This window comes from Manacus candei, unplaced genomic scaffold (assembly GCF_025592945.1).
Source record: "Manacus candei isolate 608988 ecotype Guabito, Panama unplaced genomic scaffold, ASM2559294v1 h1tg000011l, whole genome shotgun sequence".
Classification (NCBI taxonomy): Eukaryota; Metazoa; Chordata; class Aves; order Passeriformes; family Pipridae; genus Manacus; species Manacus candei.
In genome coordinates, this window is record NW_026138059.1 from 11,690,921 (window position 1) to 11,711,238 (window position 20,318).

At 33.1% G+C, this 20,318-nt stretch overlaps 1 protein-coding gene across 5 annotated transcripts in view; it reads right to left on the reverse strand.

The window, feature by feature from the left end:
- CSMD1 (CUB and Sushi multiple domains 1) overlaps positions 1–20,318 on the reverse strand; it is a 1,077,494-nt gene that overhangs the window by 14,534 nt on the left and 1,042,642 nt on the right. For 4 of the 5 annotated variants that reach the window (XM_051778075.1, XM_051778073.1, XM_051778074.1 and 1 more), the window contains 9 exons: positions 18,720–18,902; positions 16,343–16,519; positions 15,119–15,298; positions 13,683–13,856; positions 12,563–12,736; positions 10,096–10,169; positions 6,944–7,055; positions 5,838–6,017; positions 4,089–4,133 (listed from right to left, as the gene is read on the reverse strand). In XM_051778075.1, the coding sequence (XP_051634035.1) occupies positions 4,089–4,133; positions 5,838–6,017; positions 6,944–7,055; positions 10,096–10,169; positions 12,563–12,736; positions 13,683–13,856; positions 15,119–15,298; positions 16,343–16,519; positions 18,720–18,902 (1,299 nt within the window). The remainder of the gene's footprint in view (positions 1–4,088; positions 4,134–5,837; positions 6,018–6,943; positions 7,056–10,095; positions 10,170–12,562; positions 12,737–13,682; positions 13,857–15,118; positions 15,299–16,342; positions 16,520–18,719; positions 18,903–20,318) is intronic. The other variant, XM_051778072.1, reaches the window with a different exon arrangement.

Here is a 20,318-nt window from a genome sequence, read left to right on the forward strand (position 1 = left end):
AATGACTTTTCCACAGAATTGCCTTTAATATACTACACCTTTCCATCACAGTATATGTTCTTAAATAACCTCACACTTCATAGCTTGTGTGATTCAGTGAATATCCTCAAGACTACAGAAAATAATGGACTCTTCCCCTAAAGCCCTGTAGCCCTAAGGTATGATGAGAAAAAGGGGAATAATATTCTGAAGTCAAGGATTCCTGGAAGGAAACACCCTCTTAGGACATCCCTTTTGTTTCATGAATCTATCAAAGCAGTACTGTGTGTGATTTTCAACTGAATATCAACTGAATATTCAACTGAATTAACTGAATTTCAAGTACAGTTTTATCAGTCATTTTTAGACATCACAGCTTTTCTCCATACAGTATTACTGCACCTATGAACAGTGAAGTTGTCAGAGAAAGGAACTTTTTTTATATTTAAAATAAAGATGTGTTTCTTAGCAACTGCAGTTTGAATTATCTGAAAATCCTATAAAATGAAGAATGAATTATTGGAAAAAGTATATGTGTTTGGGTAATTTATTTGATGTTATTTGTATCTTTCCTCTACACAGGAAAAATAAATTATTTAGGTGTTAAATGTTGTATTTTAAATATTTTTAATATGTGTTTAAATCACCTACAAAGTAGAAAATATCTTTCACTCAACAGTATCTGTAATATTAACATTAATTAAAAACACAGAAAAAAATTCTTAGGAGGAGATTTTACATCAGAAGTATTTACAAGGTGCTACATGTCTTGAACATTAATTTCTCCCCTACACTTTGTTATATTTCTCCTATATGCTTTTCTGTTATAAAATTTGGGAAAGACTTCCTTCAGACGTGACAATTAAGTTAAAAACCAGTAAAGCTGGTTGAAAGAGACCAACCCTCTTCCTGGCCAGACAGCACCCAGTGTTCCCTGGTAGCTTCTGATATGTGACAACAGAGATTTTTCCACTTAGTTATAAGTTTTTCTAGCATTACTATTTAGAAGTAAAACTTTAAGAATCAAACTAAAACTTCATTAAAAGAATACTTTAATCAATCACAATATCTTGACAAAATAACAGCCCTAGCAACTGTTAAAATTCACCCTTACTATCCATGACCACTACAAATGACACTTGCAAAATAGCTAGACTGACATTAGAAGTGTTTCACACTCTGCTAATTAAAATCTTAAATTAAATAATTGGATTTTTTTTTTTTGCATTTTATCAAACTCTGAGCACATGCAAAGGTAGCCGTCTATATTGAAGGAAATTTATCAGTACAGGTATCTGATGTATCCATTTTGAATAAGTTCTATGGATATTTCCTCCTCTATTCTATCACTTATTGCAAAAATGAATCAAACAGAAAGCCAGGGCAATAATACCTGACAGGCAATACATCTGAAAATCTGATTGATGACTAGCTGCTGACTAAATAAATAACTTTTTAAGTGCCTTTAAACTGTGCAAAAGTCACAATGCAAGTGTTCAAGCTCAATGTGGCACGATTTGAAAACCTCTCTAGGTCATTGGTACCACCACTGGATTCCAAGTGAGCAGAGATCTACTATATGGCTTTGAGTATAACAACTTTGAAGAATTTTAAGTGTTCAGTTTCCAAAGTAAAACTCAGTGCAGGACTTGGGCTTTACACTATGTAACCTCAACTTACTACTATAAATCTGAAAGATTACATTTCTATTGGTATCTCACAGTCCTTAGAATTCATACAATTTCTGCATATATATGAATTCTATAAAGGGTTCAGACTCTATTTTCTATGTATTTCCCATTGTTTTGCTAAAATGGTGACATAGCATAAATTTGAAACCTGGTACTAAAAAAAATTAAAATTATTTTTTATTTGTCTATGTTTTTAATTAAAATTTTCTGTCTCATGAAATTCTTATGGAAGTAAACATCCAGTATTACTAGTATGAACCTGAGAGATACTATTTAAGGCTTTTATAAAGGAATATACTTCTTTCACCACATTCAACATCTTCGTTCTGTAGTTTATCTAACTACTCTGTCAATAATATCTGTTAAGCTTTACAAAATAGTACTATTGACTCAGTATTTACAGAATTTGCACTTGCTGCAGATGGACAGAATTAGTAGGGGAAAAAATTGTATTTCTGCTTCCCCAGTCATGTTTTTTGTAAAATATTAAAATGCAAGTGCTGCAGTCCCTGGGGATGCTGCTGAGGATTTGGAGTGGCTCTGAGTTGATTGTGCTGAACCCTTACAATGCCCCTGCCTTTCCCACCAAAAGCAGAATGAGAAAAATGAACTGGGTATTATTATTCCAATACTGCACGGACTGCAGATTCTTCTAAGAACAAGATAATTTGGAAAATCCATGGCTACTTATTAAAACAGCTTCCTAAACATCTTTGGGAAGACTATACAAAGCAGTGAGAACCATGGAAAACCAGAGTAATTCAGTTCTTAAACTTCAAATGTGTATTGTAAGGATTCTTTAGTTGTGACCTATACTCAATCAGGTAAAAATATTTACTATTGTTTATGAAGGCATTAACTCCAGGAAAAAAAGAAATTTAATAATCAATAACAAATATAACTTGTATTCAGATATCTAAAAGTGATAAATCAGAACATTAATCTATTCTGTTACAAAAACTCTAGTTTAACAATATTAGCTTAATTCTGTTCAAAATAGTTAGCAGCAAATCAAATTGTACTAAAAGTCAAGATAACACAGTAAAGAAAGTGCTTCAAAATACAGTGTTCTATCCTAAAGAGAATTTACAATTTTAAAAGACAAAATATTAGTGCAGACTTCTTTTTTGAAAGCTTACAACCTTTCATTGTTAAGTATTGTCATATGTTATAGTTTCCTTTTTTTCCCTAGTATTATTGGCATTTGCAATCAAAACATTTAATTTTTTAAAAAAATACTTTTCAAATAGTACTTACTTATCAGAACTAGTTATAAGGGACATGATACAGTATGAATTGATACTGATACTCTGCATAGTGGAAATATTTGGAGACTAGGTCTGCATTTTAATTTGGCATTGAAACTTCAAAATCTGTGTGGTAGCAGAATAATGCATACCTTAGGTGTTTGGTGAGGTGAATCCCCCAATAAATGAAGACTGTATATTAATTATAATGAATGCACATTACATTCTGCTTTATTGTGAGTCTGCAGAAGTAAAGCATTTCAGAGGAACTCATTTACAGTTTCACCTGACACTCTCACTAACAAACTCACCAGGAAGGTTAATTATTAGCAGAAATACCTTTTCATCCCATCTACTCTACAGTCCTTCTGTGAAATGCCACAAGCATGAACCATTAATCTTATTTTCCCTGCAGCTTTGCTAAAATTCAAAATATAGAATTGCAAGCTCATTTATTTGGTGATAACTCTGCTCATTTTTAAATAACTTAATAAAAAAATTAGGCCTTTCATTTTCTGAAAAACATTGAATCTAAAAGGACTTGCATTAAGGATTTCTCAGATGTATTTTTCTATTTTGTCACTGGCAGGAGGAATAGGTTAACTGCACACATGTTCACAAGGCGGCATAGGAAAGCAGAAGTAATATTTGCCTGCCTTGACATCTACCTGGTGTCTACAAAATTTCAGAAAACCTATCTTGGAGTACATGGAAAATTTTCATGACATGAAGGCCATCAAAATTTCTGACAGGTTTTTTGGGGTGGTTTTTTTTTTAATGTATTTTTTCCAACATTTGCAATGTAAAGTGCAGAACTTTGACTGAACTGAATTCCTCACTCATTATAAGGCTCTCCATTATAGCAATCTTTCTGATATAAAACCATTAAATTTGAGTTTTGTATGTAAATGTTCCTTTTTTTTTTGCTTGACAAGAGATTTTATACAATTTACAAAATTGGAACTATAGAAATTTAAAAAAATTGCTTGTGAAAGAATTTAATAGAATAGGTTTTACATGGCATCTGTTATTATGAAAGACCTCAACATTAACATTCCTTGAAAATGATTAACAAATACTTAAATATTGGAAATAATTTTATTATCCATAACAAGCTAGGGTGTAAATCAATTTAATTTATTTAGATCTAAAGCTCTTCTTGTATACAAACCTGGAGTTTTAGTTATTGTTTCATTAACTTCTCTCACTCCTTTACCTACAAGTAAAAAAACAAATTATCATTTTCATGAACATATTTGTGTGGGTTTTTTCTTTTTTTTTTTTTTTTATTTAATAAAATGGTAAAACAATGCCTGATGGATGCAATCATCTCTAATCCAATAGAGCCATATTTAAAACAGAAGTAACTGGTCTTGAATACTTTTCATGTTTAAACTATACACATACTTGCACAAAACTATCAGAAAATAATTTAGGTAAACAAAAATTTTACGGTGCAAAATTGTCTGGCTAGCCTATTATTTCGCACACTTAGGCCCAAAATTTTTATATCAGTCCCAGTGCTATAAAAGAGAGCCTTATGGAGGGGAAAATACTATCTTTAATTATAAATAATAGTATATTATAATAGTAAAAATTGTATTAAGTAAGATTGATGCATTTATAACACAAACCAGCAAAGGCTAGATAGCTTGATTAAGATAACAGGATCAGATGTCATGGGAAACTGGTGTAATTTGCTATATTTGTGTACACTCAGGAAAGTTATGTCCGTTGACCCCAGATCAAGTTCTGGACTCATATCATTTGCCACTTTAGAAAGGATAATGTCCCATTGGATGGTCTAGTCTTACATGTTGTTGTTTTTTTTTCCTTTAGGAGCCAAAATTCACTAATTAGACTGATCAAGTGCTAAGAAAGCACAAATGTGCAGGACACTCCATGAGAACTATACCTAAAAACTGTAAGCCAATAAAACAAGAAAATCCTTTTTTTAGAAACCTTTTATGTATTGTATCTTCAATAAATAAAACACCCCCCCCAAAAAACCCATAAAAGGTCATTTATCTCAAATTATTACTTATACAGTACCATGAAAACTCATCCTTTGGGGATATAGAATAAGAAAATAAATTCTGATGTGTAGATCATACAACAATGCTGAATCAAAGAACTCTACCCTTACATTAAGGAAAATTAAATATTGCTCAAACATCAAAACCATTCATCATACTTTGATATATTAGAATTAAAAATCATATTGCAAACAACTTTCCCATGGCATCTGACTATTTTTCCTTTATTCATATTCTAAATATAGATTTATTTTATTTTATTTTTCTGAATTGAGAACTTATAGCCATGTTTATTCTCATGTGAAGAGCAAATTTAGACTTAATAACTATATACTTAGATCTACTCTAGCAAAGTTACATTAATGAAAATTACACTGATATAAATAAAAGAAGAATCTAGTGCAAAGATAATTTTTTTTATTTTATTGTTCTTTTTTATTTTAGAAGATTTCCTTAGACGAAAATCACACCTGCATGAATCTAAAAGCTAAGATATTAAATAACTTTTTTCATTCCTTATAGAAAATTATACATTAAACACTGAATACATTGAAATGCTATTTAAAACTGTGAAATAAAGATAAATGCAGTTAAGAATAATACTTTATATTATTTAGGTTTTGTTTGCTCGTTAGGAGTAAAAACATATATGTGTGCCTGTGCATTTACACACATATATCCCCTTGTCTTCCTCCATGAGTTCTAGATATTATGCTCACTTTTTGATTTCTTCACTGTTTCTTCCATAACGTAAAAGCTGTTGTGTCATGCGTGTCTTTAAATAGTAAGCGGAAAAAATTAATCCTACTATATAAAATAAAAATGCCAGGGAAAATTAATTCCAGCCAAGTAGGACCCAACAAATCACTTGAGTAATGACTTACTTTTACAAATAGGTGATTTTCCTGTCCATTTCATATCTGGTTTACATGTCCGATGCTCTGATCCACCAGCAAGAAAAAATCCTGGCTGACAGGTGTACACCAAAGTATACCCTAAAGTAGGAAGATCTATTGCTTTCACGTCTACATGTGCCGGTGTTTCTGGCTGCCTGCAAGCATGAGCTGCAAAGGGATTTTTAGAGTTAGAAAAAGTGGTGGTAAGCAGTTTTCATAGGATTAGAGTAAGCAATTTGAAATAAATGCATGCCCACTTATTCCCTTTGATTATGTAAACTCTGTATAGCTTTTAACAATGTCTAGCTATTATTTGTAAAAGTAACACTCAGAGTGTATAGTTTTATTATTGTGGGAAGATGGAAATGATACTATCACATATTTTTAAAGAATAAACCAAAATTAAATCACAGTAGCAATCAAGAAAGAGTTAAAATGAAGAGAAGCACATGCCATTGTACATGGTGCAATGATTGGTGAATTATTGTACTGTCACAGCTTCAAGCATAACTTCCACTCTGTGTTCAGAAAATTAGAGTGATTACTGTGCTATAGATTTCTGTTGAAAGAATGTTTTGTCATAGTAAAATGATTATAACAGATATGGTTGCTCAGTATGCTTATATCTCTGTGCCACATGGTGTTCATTTATAACAACCCAAGGATAATTTGAAATAGGATAAGAATCTAAGGTCATTCTAATGAACTACTTTTAGCTTAGGTCAGTGTCATTTACCACAATAGTTATTTGATGTCCTCCAACTCATACGGAGCTATAAATATACTAATAATTTGCATAACCCTGTATAGTTTGGGAAAAAATTGGTTTTGTTGGGTTTTAGTTTATGATTCACAAAATACTAGCCAACAAAATACACCCATGCATATTTTAGGTCACGTTCTGTTCTTTTTTAATCCAATACATGCACACAAAATATCCTAGATTAAATTAAAGTAGCTAATGTAGTAGGTTAACGAGGACAGACTCTTTCTGAATAAAACCATATAATTTACTATGAATTTCCTCGTTTCACTTTGTAACTGTTCTAAAATTGCACAGTGTTTTAAGTCATTATAATAGAAACTGGACTTACGAATGCATTCAGACTGTATGCCACTCCAGGTTAAGTTAGCAAGACAAGAACGTGTAGTAGATCCCTGAATGTGATAACCTTTTCTGCATCTGAAATAAACTGTGCTCCCAACCTAAGGATCAAACCAGAATGTTAGATAGAAGAGAGATCCATCACAGAGATACCACATCTCAAGACAGTGGTAAATTAATATAGAGATTTTTTCAAAAATAAAAATGTCTGCTTTTCACAGTTTCTAGAGCTTAAAATTTTTCTTTTTAATGTGATGACAAGTTTGAGTAACTGATCTTTTGTAACCTTATTTGAAAGCAATATGTGGAAAAACATTGACAAGGCTGTTCACATGGAAGAAAATGACACGTACATTTCTGCCACTAAGTTTGTCAGTGTGACAGAAGCAAACTGAATGCCTGAGAAGCCTCTCTTCTCTGTACATCACTGTACATATTTCAGTAGAACTTCACCATAAAGTCTTTTTCAAAGGCTTTTCATTGTGTGACTTGACTAAACATGGATTAGTCAAGGAAAAAGAAAAAACTACGAAGAACTGTTTCATCTACAAATAAATGCACTAGAGAAAACTCCAGGCCATGACTTCTTACACTGCATTGGTTACTGTAGACTAAGTTTCATCTGAGATGTTCAACTAGCAGAATGATGTTACAGAAAGCCTTCCTATGATCAACTGTGAAACGACCTTTCTCAGAAGAAAAGGTAAAGTAACCGAGAAAATGCTCTTTGGATTTCCACTAAGAATAGAAATATGTGAAAACTAGATACAAAACTGCATGTGATAAAGAATTTTCATAACAGATGAGAGAGAGATTATATGAAGATTTCAGTAAAATGGATTTATTGATGGTATTGACAAAAGTAGCTCAAATGTAACTCCAGGCCAAGTTATTTAAGGGGGGGGAGGCTGATCAGTAAAACATTACTTTTGTTTTAAATCAAACATCTTGGCAAGAAATAATAAATACATTTTTAAAAGGAACAAAACTGGCATTATTGGAAGTTATATGACTCGGTAATAAAGAAACGTCACACGGAAAAATTGTATAAGTTGCAAATGAGTAGGGATTGATGCATATTAGTAAAACAACTTGCAATTATAGATATGCAGGTAGGTCTGTGCTGCAAATATCATTGCAGGACTTTAATGGAAATTAAAAAGGAGCATCTTCAAAAGTGGCTAACTGCTAACCATACACTCAGTTACATAAAACCTGATTACCATGATAGATGTTTAGCAACTGTAACACCATTTCTTCCTGAAGTACCTTGAGAAAATCACTGGTATTTTTAAAGGTCAAATTACTTACTTTGTAGACTTGTCTTTCTAACTATTTTTAAACATATTAATCTCTATCTTGCCAAGGACACACAGCATGTCTGCAGTGGGGACTAGAACACTCTGTGACTAGTCTTGACTCAAAGTCATCTTCCTTGCGAAATTGACTATTCTGGCATCTGTCAGTAAGAATGATATGCAAATTTTTCCCATTGCTCCAAAAGACCAAGCAAAAAATAATGTATAAGTTCAAGGTAGTTACAGACTTATATTGCTTTTTCATTTTACTTGTAAATATTAAAACAAAAGCAATACACTCTTTGTATAGTACTTGGATGAAAAACGTTGGGCCATTTGTAACTTTCACAGCTCAGTGAAGCACAAAAGGCACAGAATGAATGAGGTAAGATAGGATGCTGGTAGGTAGGGGAAAACCCTTCAAAGGTCTGCTGGCTGTCATCACACTATTCTACAATGATTAAAAACTGTTAAAAGCTGGTTTTTAGAAACCTGGTTAAGTCATACAAACAGGAAGCCCACTAATCACATATGAAAAAACCACAGAACAATCTAGTTCACTAGTAACTAGAGAGAAGTCTACGTGTTGTTGCACCAGATAGTGTTCTGAGAGTGAAAGCACATATTGAGAAAGATTTAATATAGAATAGACAAAGATTTACTATGGCCTCTGGAGGTCAATGAGAAGAGAAAATCAGCCTTCTTGTTCAACAGACAGTAGAACAGTGAATGGGTGAGTACAATTCTGTTATTAAAGACCATTTGTGAGGCAGACAAAAGGAGGAGAAATAAGAAAACAACCCCTGACCAAGTTAGGGGCAAAGATTAAAGTTGTATTTGAAGTGAAGATGGGGACAAAGAGAGGGTCAACATGAGACAACAGAAAGGCAACTGCACCTATTGCAAGAAGCAGAACCACCTTAGGGGTGAGGCCACAAGATGTGGCTCGGGGAGCAGTGCTTTGGTATCTGTGAGCCAGGCAGGAGTACAAAGTGAAGAGATGACAGCCATTACAATGAAAACCAGCAAAATTGCCAGAGAGAGAGGGTACCAATAATCAAAGGAACCTACAGAAAGGACTTTTTGAAAAACAGTTCTAGTAGCTTGATTGCAATGTGGCACGCTGCCCTAGGTTCAGAAATAAGCAGGAAACCCAAACAGAACATATTTTAGATTCCAATCACACATATTTGTATCTGAAAAATCTATCCCATGGAGCTTATCAATCTATATAATGACTGTCGTTGTTGCATCTACATTTATTTCCTCAATCACTTTTCTGCCTACCACTTGTTAAACTAATAACCTGTGAGAAATTTGGAAATTATAGAAAGGACATTCATCATAGAGAACCTGGACACAACACGGAATAATTTTATCTTCTCTGACTGAATAAAACATAACATGAATTGCTAATTTAGTAAAGCCACATGCTGACTTTTTTGTCAAGGACTACATGGCCTTTGGATCACACAGGTCTTTGGCTGTTAGGTATTTACCAACTATTCATCAATGTAGGAAAGAGTTATGATCATAAACCAAAGTAATTATATCATGCCATATCATATTAAGTAGACAATTTATAAATAACCCTCCCTACTGAAGTCTTGTAAAGGACTGAACAAATGATATATTGCAGGGTTAGAAGTTCTTTCTTTAAGCTGGATGTTTGTAAAAAAGCCTTGGAGCATGAGTTTTTATTAAAAAGGGAGTGGAAATTTCATAGGGTTTGCATTAGACATTTAAACCTACAGATAATTTTTCTTATGAAATGTAATATATTTGTAATTATTAAAAGCATATTCATTTTAGAAAGCTAATAAATAATAATTAAGAAAATTACCTCATAACCTCTGGAACTATTCTGTATTCCAAAATGTGGAGTACCAGGGTCTGTACATGTATTGTGAGCGGGATCTAATGCAAAATGTGAAACAAAGTACATATTATTATGGTATGGAAAGAATACTCAAAAACTGTTTGCAAAAATTAAATAATTTCATCAATGTCTAGTGATGATAACAATTCAATTTTTAATGGAATGTGTGCCTTTCTATATATTACATTAGTATTTCCAACTAAATTTCCAAGATATATCACAGTAATTTGCTTCAGTACATTGTCATTATTTTAAAATAATTTTTGCAGGTATTTCTGGCAGTGCAGACTTTAGAGTTAGGATTATTTTTTTAGTAATCTTGTTCTTTTAAACCTCTTTGAATCCACAGTATGTTTCACTATTCACAATGCAGTGGGAATATATAAGAAAATCTTTAGCTTCTATTCATTTCAAATGAACAGCCTAATGACTAAGTTGGCTTTCTAAAAAAACCACCCAAAACTGAACAAAAAAAATCAATAACACTCCCCCCCAAAAAAACCCCAAATAAAACCCATAATCAGTCTGCTTTCTTATAGTAAGTAAAATATTTTTTATATATATTTTTTTCCTATGCCAACAAGAAAACAGAGTACTATCTCATTTGTTGCTGAGATACATTGCTTTCATAAAAAAAGCACATGCCAACAGAATATAACTAATTGTTATATTTGTTTGGTTTCATAAGTGCAATTTAAAGAAGCCTGAAATGATTTTTCTGATGGTGGCTTTGGGGCTGCCCAACCACATCCAAAAGTTAGACAGCACAGAACTTGATCCAGTGGATCGTTTTGTAGTATGTGACTATCTCTTGGCAACCGAGTCTGCTTTGGTGCTGTCACTGAATTATGAAGAACACAGCTTGGGACCCTATTTCATCTGTAACAAGTTTTAGTATTCTCTAGTGGGCAAATTGAACTTTTCACTTCCAATAATGTGATATATCATTCCACTCTTTGCCAACAACCATTTTCAATATTGACCATCAGTAGAGCACAAAAATTCAACTGGACTCATATTTACCAAGGGCTTCAAAAGTTAGGTGGATGTTGACCTAACGTGCAAGACTAAAAAGCAAACATGCTCCTGACCTTGAGCTACTTGAACAGCTCAAGAACTTTTTACAAATTATCCACAGCTGAAATGCTATTGCTAATAACAGACACATGAAGTTGAATTGACTTTTTAAGATACGTCTCATCTGAAGAAAGAGTGATGATAAAAAGGAGGACTTCTCAAAGTATTTTAAGGAAATTATCGATATCCAGAAATAGAAAAGCTTGCACCAAATGGTACTCTTAGGTGTCATTCTAGGTATTGTTCACTGTTCTTAACTTTCAAATTGCTTAGAAATTAAAACTGTAAATATTTTAGATTAAATAATATTTTCCTTTTACAATAACATAAAAACTATGATGTAAAATAAAAACTTATATCTTTGATGCAGTTCTTTCCATATGCTTCTATATTGTGGTATATTAAGTATAAACAGAAATGTCGTTAGGACATTTTCAAATTTGATTCTTTTCAGTAGATCTGAAATTTAGCTTTTGGAAAACTTCTCGCCTCTGTTAAAAAACATATGTGTAAGATCATTGCCCAGTTTACAAAAACTAAGGACAGCAGAAGTTTTGAATTCATATAACATAATTCTGTTGACTGTTAATATCTTCATTTAAAAATATAGACTGCTTTCAATAAACATACTTACCGCCTTTTCCCAGAGTGCCCACCCCAGCTCTTTTACATAGCTAGTATCTTAGCTGCAACAAAGTACATAAATGGGATACAATCTACATCTGAATGTGATTGTTTAGAAATATCAACGTGATTTTTTTATTATAACACCAAAATAATTTTCTCTAGCAAGTGACCCCAAGTTGGATTAAATTCTGATGTCAGTGGGAGTTAAAGGTGTCCTGCATTTCTCTCAGTCTTATTATGTAACATGCTAAAAGCATACCAGTTGCACATCAGTCAATGAGAAACAGAGTATTTGGGTGTTGATCAGAATTTCAAAAGATCAGAGATGTACAAGCCACTCTCACCAAGTCCAAAATTCTTTTTTATTTAAGATTGATTCTGAAAAATGCCTTGAACTCTCAGTGACAAAATCTGGTCTTTAACCTGCCATAGTCTTCTGCATATCTAAGAGATTCTAAAAATAGACAGAACAAATTTATGCATTTGCACATATTGACATTCTGCATTTCCAGCAGACAAGCAATTATGTGAATTTACAAATTGCTTCATATGTGATTGTGTTTATCCTAAAATTTTTATACTCAAAATATAACCTTATTTTCTAGTTCTTTTTATATTACACAGATTTTTTTCTATATTTGGATAGCTCATTGCTAGATTTATGATCATGTAGTAGTTTATCGGGAATATTCTCAGTAGAAACAGCATAAGTAGTGGTAGTTATTACCAATGCATGTTGGCTGAATTCCACTCCAAGTACCATCTGCTTGACAGAATCTTCTTGAAGAGCCTATCAAAATAAAAGGGGGTCTGCACTGAAAGCTAACTTCAGATCTGTAGGTGAAACTTTTTCCATTGAGGCGTCCTTCTGCGGGAGTACCAGGGTCACCACAAAACACAGCTAATAAAAAAGGAAAGAAAGAAAAAGAGTTATTAAAAACTGCACATACTTTAAGTGAAGTATTCTACATTGTTTTATGTGCAAGTCAAGTATCCTTAATATGAGTGTAAATGCTATGTTCATTTATCTGTGTAGGATTGTAGCTCTGATAAATTCTTGACAGCAATTTAAAATTAATTGTCAGTGTTATAGGTATTGTAAGCATAAAACTTAACTCAGAAAAATAGACCTCTTAATTGAGACACTTAAATGCTGATTAGATTTGGATGACAAAATACTCCCAAAGTAGACAATGCTATATTGCAATGCTTCAAAATATAACTAGTTTTCACATCAGTCACCCTCAGACTAGTAGGCTGGAAATTTTTGCCCTAGTTACATAAAATAAAAATTGTTTATCAAAGTCCTGACAAGATTTCAAGCACTGAAGAAGATGAATTGACAGATTTGGAAGATGCTGAAAAACAAATACAAGCAAGATATGAGGGTATGTACTCGCCTTCAGAAAGAAAAAATTGTTTAGAAAGGAGTGCAAGGCTTAGCAGGGAGCTTAAGGGTTAGCATCTTTGTTTTCATCTGTCAAAGGAAATGGAAACAAGGAAGAAAAAAGAGGAAAAATGTAAGGGAATATTTCGATCATGTTCACCACAAGTCAAATTCAAAATATCTGAAAGGATTATCAATAAGGCAAGTGGTGATGGTTCCAATTAGGTAAAAAGAGATGGAGGTGACTTTCAGGGAAAGGAAGAAGACCGTGACCTTAAATAGGTACAGCCACTGAATTTCAAAGGTAAGCTTTTTGGTAGAAGGAGGGAGAATCCTGCAGTAATTCATGTATTACCTGATGTATCTGAGTCCTTTTTAAACTGTGATTCTGTGACTGTAGCACAAGACAACTGATTGTAGCTTTGGTGAAGCCCAACACAAGTGTACCCTGAAAACTTACGCAAACATTGTGGGATGTCTCCCCGCCAAATTCCTCGCCCTTCACAGGAGAGAATAGCTGTGTTAGACAGCTGATAGCCTTCTGCACAGCTGTAACTCACACTGGCACCCCAGCGATAATCAGATCCTTCCACTTTCCCATAGAGCACTGTTGGAGGGGGGCCACAAGTAATAGCTGTGTCAGAAAATAAAATTTATAATTTTAAGATTTTACAGGATTTAGGAAAACACAATATAATACATACTCATACTTTTGAAACTGAAAAAGATATTTCAGGCTATTCTGTTCCAACAAAGTATACCTGTGTTGACAAAGCAGCCTGCAATAGACAGAAAACCAATTTAAATACAAATATACAACCATTGGGTCTAGGAAGTCTCTTAGTGGTAGGTTGCTAGAAGCCAAAAGAGTACATAGCTTATGTAGTTATAAATTTTTTCCCTACATACCCATTACTGATTATTTTTGGCAACAGGTTACTGAGCTAGGTAAAATTCTAAATGTTTACATTTTCTTTTAAATTAATTTTGCAGCACTATTTAATATGATTTTGTTCATTCACCTGCTCATTTCCTAAGGCTTTCAGCACACAATGGTAATTAACTTTATTGGTAATTAGTGGCTAAGAGCCTTAGAAATTATCTGTTTTCCATCTTCTGATAAGAGTACCTAAAATGATGAAATCTGGAATGACTAGGTTTACATTTTCATATAATTTCTTTTAACAAAGAGCACAACCATAAAATCACTCAGCCAGTGATTTTTACAACAGAAAATGCAGTCAGTTGAATACATATGCCAAAATTTAATTAGTAGGTTAGACTTAAACATTACATTGAAGTACTGGAAAGTGAGTTGGCAGTCTAGGTCTTTTATAAGCAGAAGATGCCCTAGGCTGTTAAATTTACTCCCTGGGCTGCTGTAGTAGTGCTAACAATTTTCACCAGGCTGCCTTATTTGCCTTTCAGCCTCATCCTCACTATGACCTTCCTGTTAGCACTTGTAATTAGCTAAGTGGGAAGCATATTTTTGGCTGTTTAGGATGACTACACTACTTGCAACAAGGGAATGTTTTACAGCAAGTTTGGTTTGCAGAATTTTGTCCACCTGATCCAAGATAAAAGGGCACAAAAAGGAAAATGGGTTCTTCATTCACTCCTTTTTAAATTGAGTGCTCTGACAATCTTCATTGCACACTGATTTGTTTCTACTGTAGTCATTAATGTCACTATTTTGACTGATATTATACCACAGTATATGTGCAAAATAAATACAAATTCTACACAAATACTTGTCTAAATATTTTAATTGTATTTGAACAGTAATGTCCCAGAGAACATTTGAGAATTTTTTTTCATAAATAAAGACACTCATTAGTGAGTTTCACCTATAGTGTCAAAACAACATTTGTAAACTATGTAAATTCAAAAGTTCACCTTTGCAAACCGGTTTACTCTGGTTCCAAGTGCTGTCTTTTACACAACGCATGGTAGATGAACTTGGAGGCTCCATCAAGTATCCTGGATTGCACTGATAGCTGACTGTCTTATTAAAGGTGAAATCATTTCCAAACTGAATGCCATTTGCTAATGCACCTGGATCTCCACAGTTGATCACTAGTGAGGAAAACAAAAAAAGGGATTTTTTTTTTTTTAATAAATGTCGAACCATGTGTACATTGAACCATGTATAGCTAAAGTCTTTTTTTAGTGAACAAAACGAGAACAATTCTGATCAACATATTTCACATAAAAATAAAAACTTAATCTCTAATTTTTATCTCGAAAGCTATCTTTCTCTGGCATTTCAATAGCATGGCCAAATATTGTTTTCCTTTATCAGTAGCCCACACTGGTGTGCTCTACTGCTACTGCAGTCTGTTAGTGATAGTTTTGATAGTTTTGACAGGACTTTTTCTTCCTTCATAGTGGTATCTTTGTCATATTATGCTTAATGGTGGTGGTGCAATGCAATTCAAGCAGAGTTATGAAATTCCTCTTCTTTTTCTTCTTTTTTTTCTTTTTTATGTATATAACTGTACTGATGTACTGTGAGTCTGGCTTTGTCAGCGAGGCCACTAGCCCTGCTTGCCTTGTAGCATTCCTCTGGTCTCCACTCACTTTCCCTGATGGAATAGCCCAGTCTTGCTGCTCCCTGATTCTTGGTCCTTAGCAGGATGGTGATTGATCAACTCTGACTCATTTGGCTTACAATAAAAACTGTCACAGTAATGTATCCAGTTACACAAAATCTGATTCAGAACTACCAGAACTTCATACTCTGAGCCTTCATAAACCACAAGAATAAAAAAGGAAAACAAAAAGCTAGCAGAAACTATTGAGGAACACCTAAGTAAAATATTATTCTAAAGAATTTTACTATGTTATAGTTATATTATAGTTATATTATCAATGTTGACACTCATCAGGTAAACAAATACAATAAAGTTACCTATGTAGCCATCTTAAAAAGATATATTGGAAACATTTAGCATGTATTAAAAGGGTATGTACCTTGAGATATATAAAAATACTGATGTATTACAAGACAGACCCATGCGGAAAAATGTGCTATACTATCTATCAAAACAAAAGTTTTCAGTAGGAAGCCTGGATGTCTTATTACATTAAAACTTTAGAAGGAGAAAGTTTCTTTCTGACCTGTGCAGTCTGGAGCAGTGCCAGTCCATGTCCCATTAGCAGTACAATGTCTAGTAGTTAGCCCTGAAGTTTTATAACCTTCCCAGCAGGCATAAATGACTGAACTGGAGAATAATATTCCATCAGTGTATATTATCATACCATTGGCTGGGGTGCCAGGGTTCCCACAAGATACAGCTGCAAAGAAAAGATTAAAAAAAAAAAAGATCAATATTTCACTGAGAGGTGACTAACTGGGGAAAAAAAAGCAAACAAGAACAACTAGGTTAATAGCTCATCTTTAAAAAAAGCATAGCAAGTTTTAATAGGAAAATATTTAATAGGTATATTCTTGAATGAATTATTTCTGTTTCTTAATATTATCACTTTACTTGCATTTGTTTCAATTGCTTTTTTTTTTCTATTGCTGATTCAGATAGTTTTCCCTGCTTGGTCTACTCCACTCAATACAGTCACTGGAGAGAATAAAGATTCAGGACTTTCTGATAGACCTGTACCTCTGTTTTGCCTTTGGGAACATTTTTGTATTCTCTTCCTGTCTTCTGGTATCTCCTCTTTCAATTGTAAACATGCATAAATAGTAAATTATGGTCTTCTTGTCCATCTGTTTTTTAAATCAAGAAATGAACAGGCTTTCTGTATTGGCTTCCATATCTTTTTGGCATCGTAGCTATACTTTAAGGCAATAATTATGTTTCAGCTTCATATATCTGAAATTTGACAGTTTACCTTGGTTAGTTTGATTATATATTGAGTTTTGGGGACGCTTAGTGGTGGGGTTTTTTCCAGTGGACCAGACAGTCATGAGAAGGATTTAGTTTTTTGCTTTGAAATTTTTGAACAACATTCCTAACAACTCTGCTCTTGTGAGACCCCCCCGGAGTACTACGTCCAGCTCTGGGCTCCCGGAACAAGAAAGACTTGGACCTGTTGCATGTCCACCAGCTGGATGTCCCTGAGCATAACAGTTATAATCTAATAGTTAGAATATAATACTTATATATTTTATGATCGATTAAAATAAAAATTATTTACTAATTAAAAATTATCCTATCATTTATGTTTGGAATGATACATAAATGCCTGTGTTTTAATCAAGACTTAATCATTTTTTATTTATGAGAGTGTCAAATAGCGAAGAGAGAAACTCAGTAGGTTGCAACTTGTAGGAATGAAAAGGTATTCTCCTAATCTCATCCTTACTTATACTAAACAGGAAACAGTTGAAGGACTATAGAAAGAAAGGGGCTTTCTTCTTTGGTTTGTTTTTGGTTTTGTTTTTTTTTCTGAAAATTGAAGGTTGAAGCATACAGTAAAAAGAAAGGGCAGAAAAAAAGCAGGATTTCAAACGCTGATAATTGCCACTGGCTTCTGCTGTCCTGCTATACTTAACGTCTTCATGCAAGGGAAGTAGAAAGGATTTTGCAAAACTTCAATTTTCGCTGAAAATACTGAACCAAATACTAATCCTGTGCACACTGCCATTTTTGTACAGTTATGATGATATCTGCACTGACAGAAGATTAGTCTGTGCTGAAGAATATAATAAAAGGACAATTATTAAATGAGGCTACTGTGATAAAATGCCTAGGTGAAAAAATAAATTAATTTGTTAAAAAGATTTTGTCCTATCTTTTATTTTATCATTTAGTTTAGGAGAAAACAGATACTACAGAATTCATCAACTCCAATGAATTAGATACATAACTTTTCAAACATTCTTAGAAAGCAAGAAGTCATTATAAAACTGAATTTAAAGTCTTCTATTCCTGCTTTCTGATTCTGCATGCACAACAAAACATTAAAAATTCTTTATTATGTTTTTAATCTTATTTTAAAATGTGATTTTCAGAAATATTCTGTTGCATTTCCTCTAAAAAAGAGGTAGCATAAAAATGTCTCATTAAAAATTAGTTTAACTTGTGTGGAGAAATATACATTAATTTATACTTAGTTAAGAATACAACTTTATAATTTGTTTAGTACTTGATGCACAGATATTACAAAGAAAGAGAAGATGAAAGTATTTTATTGCTATAAAGCAAATGACAGATTTATTTATCACTCCATTTTCATATCTTCAATCAAAAGCATTTGTTTAATCTTACATTTAACTCTGGTATCTATTATCTATTTTCAGGCTCAATATTGTTTAACTGAAATTATTTTCTCATAAGCTTCTTATATATTCCAAAACTTTATGGTTTGGATTTAGGTTTTCAAGCAAAAAAATGAACTGCTTGCAAACTTTTTTATATTACCTATCCGGAAAGCATTATGAAAGCATATTTCTGTGTAATTTTTTTTCAGTCAAAGAATAAAAAGTCAGTAAATGTCATTCACTGGTGTGATAAATACCAGTGGTATCAATACCTACCTTCACATACAGGCTGTATACCTGACCAGGAACCATTAAGCAGGCATGTTCGCTCTGCAGATCCTCTCAGCTGATAACCCATTTCACATGAGAAACGTAGCAGACTTTTTATTTTGAACTCATCCCCTAGTCTAGATCCATGAGCTGGTACTCCTGGATCATCACAATAACCAGGATTATTTCCTGTAAAACACATCATAATAGAGTTACTGTCAGAGACATTATGTGCAAATGCAGTGGCAGGGACAACACTTTCTTGTGAACAGTACTACTAACTGCATTGTTTCTGTTATAATCAGTCCCTTTTTTTCTAGTATAAGGATGTGAAACAACAGCCAAATTACATGTCTTTTTTACCCTACTTCTTATCTCAGACCAATACAGACCTAAACATAGAAGTTCATGTAAATAAAAGATGCAAACATGGGAAGCACCTCTGTCACTTTTTGTCAGTTCAATAAATTTGTCTTTTTGACAGAAATTGTATTTCCTACACATTGTATTTTACTGTTCAACTTCTGTCCTAGTAATAACTTCTAATAACAAGAATTAGATAACAGAATGAGTGAGGAGAACCATATTCAAGTTTCTCAAGAAATGCACTTGAAATTCATATATCCACACTGGCACCTGTTCCTCTGCACCTGTCAAGAATGAAAAGAACACCTCATAACTATCCTTATCCTTTAAATTTCTATGTAAATATTGGTCACAAATTAAAAAGATAAATAAGGTGCTGCAAGACAGACTTTTTAAAGATGTCTTCATGGGTCTAATGAACCAGCCAACTACTATGTCATATAAAATGGCTGCTACAGGAAATGATATACAACACAGTTAATGAAGTAAGGTCTCAGTATCAACAATTTATTATAAATTTTGGCCTAAAATTGAATATCTCCTAAGTGCCTTTGTGTCTAAATTGTAGTTCATAGCAACATTATCCTTTTTTCTCCATTTTTAAATTATATGTCTAGACTCAAATTCTATTGATACTATGGGGTTTGGGGTTTTTTTTAGGTTTGGTTTGGGGTTTTTTTTGTTTGTTTGTTGGTTTTTTGGGTTTTTTTTTGTGTGTGGGTTTTTTGTTTGTTTGTTTGTTTTTTTGGTTTTGTTTTTTTTGTTTGTTTGTTTGTTTTCAAAATCTATGTAAATAATTTAATAGGTTCAAGTCTGTATATTCTTACATAGGTTTTTCATCAAGGGCACCCCTCTCATATGAAGGACAAAATCATGAACAAGGGAATAACCATAGTAAATCTTTGAGAACACTCATATATTTAATTTAAAAACTAAAATTTTCTAAAGTCAGAAAATATAATTATGTGTGCATTATAAGGTTTTAATTACAGCAAATATGAGTGGATACAATCATGCTTTCTCATAAAAGGAGGCCAAGACACACTTCCTGAATTCAAGGCTAACTTGTGGTCTCTGATTGTGTCAACTTCGTTTAGTGCTAGGTTCTTCTAGAATAGATTGTTCTTGTTACTCTGCCCTGCAGCATTTGGAACCAGATTTCCTGGTCTAAATACATGCTTGTAAACAGTGTGAGTGTCTTGAAGCCAGCTGGTATATACTGTCCACATCTATATGGTA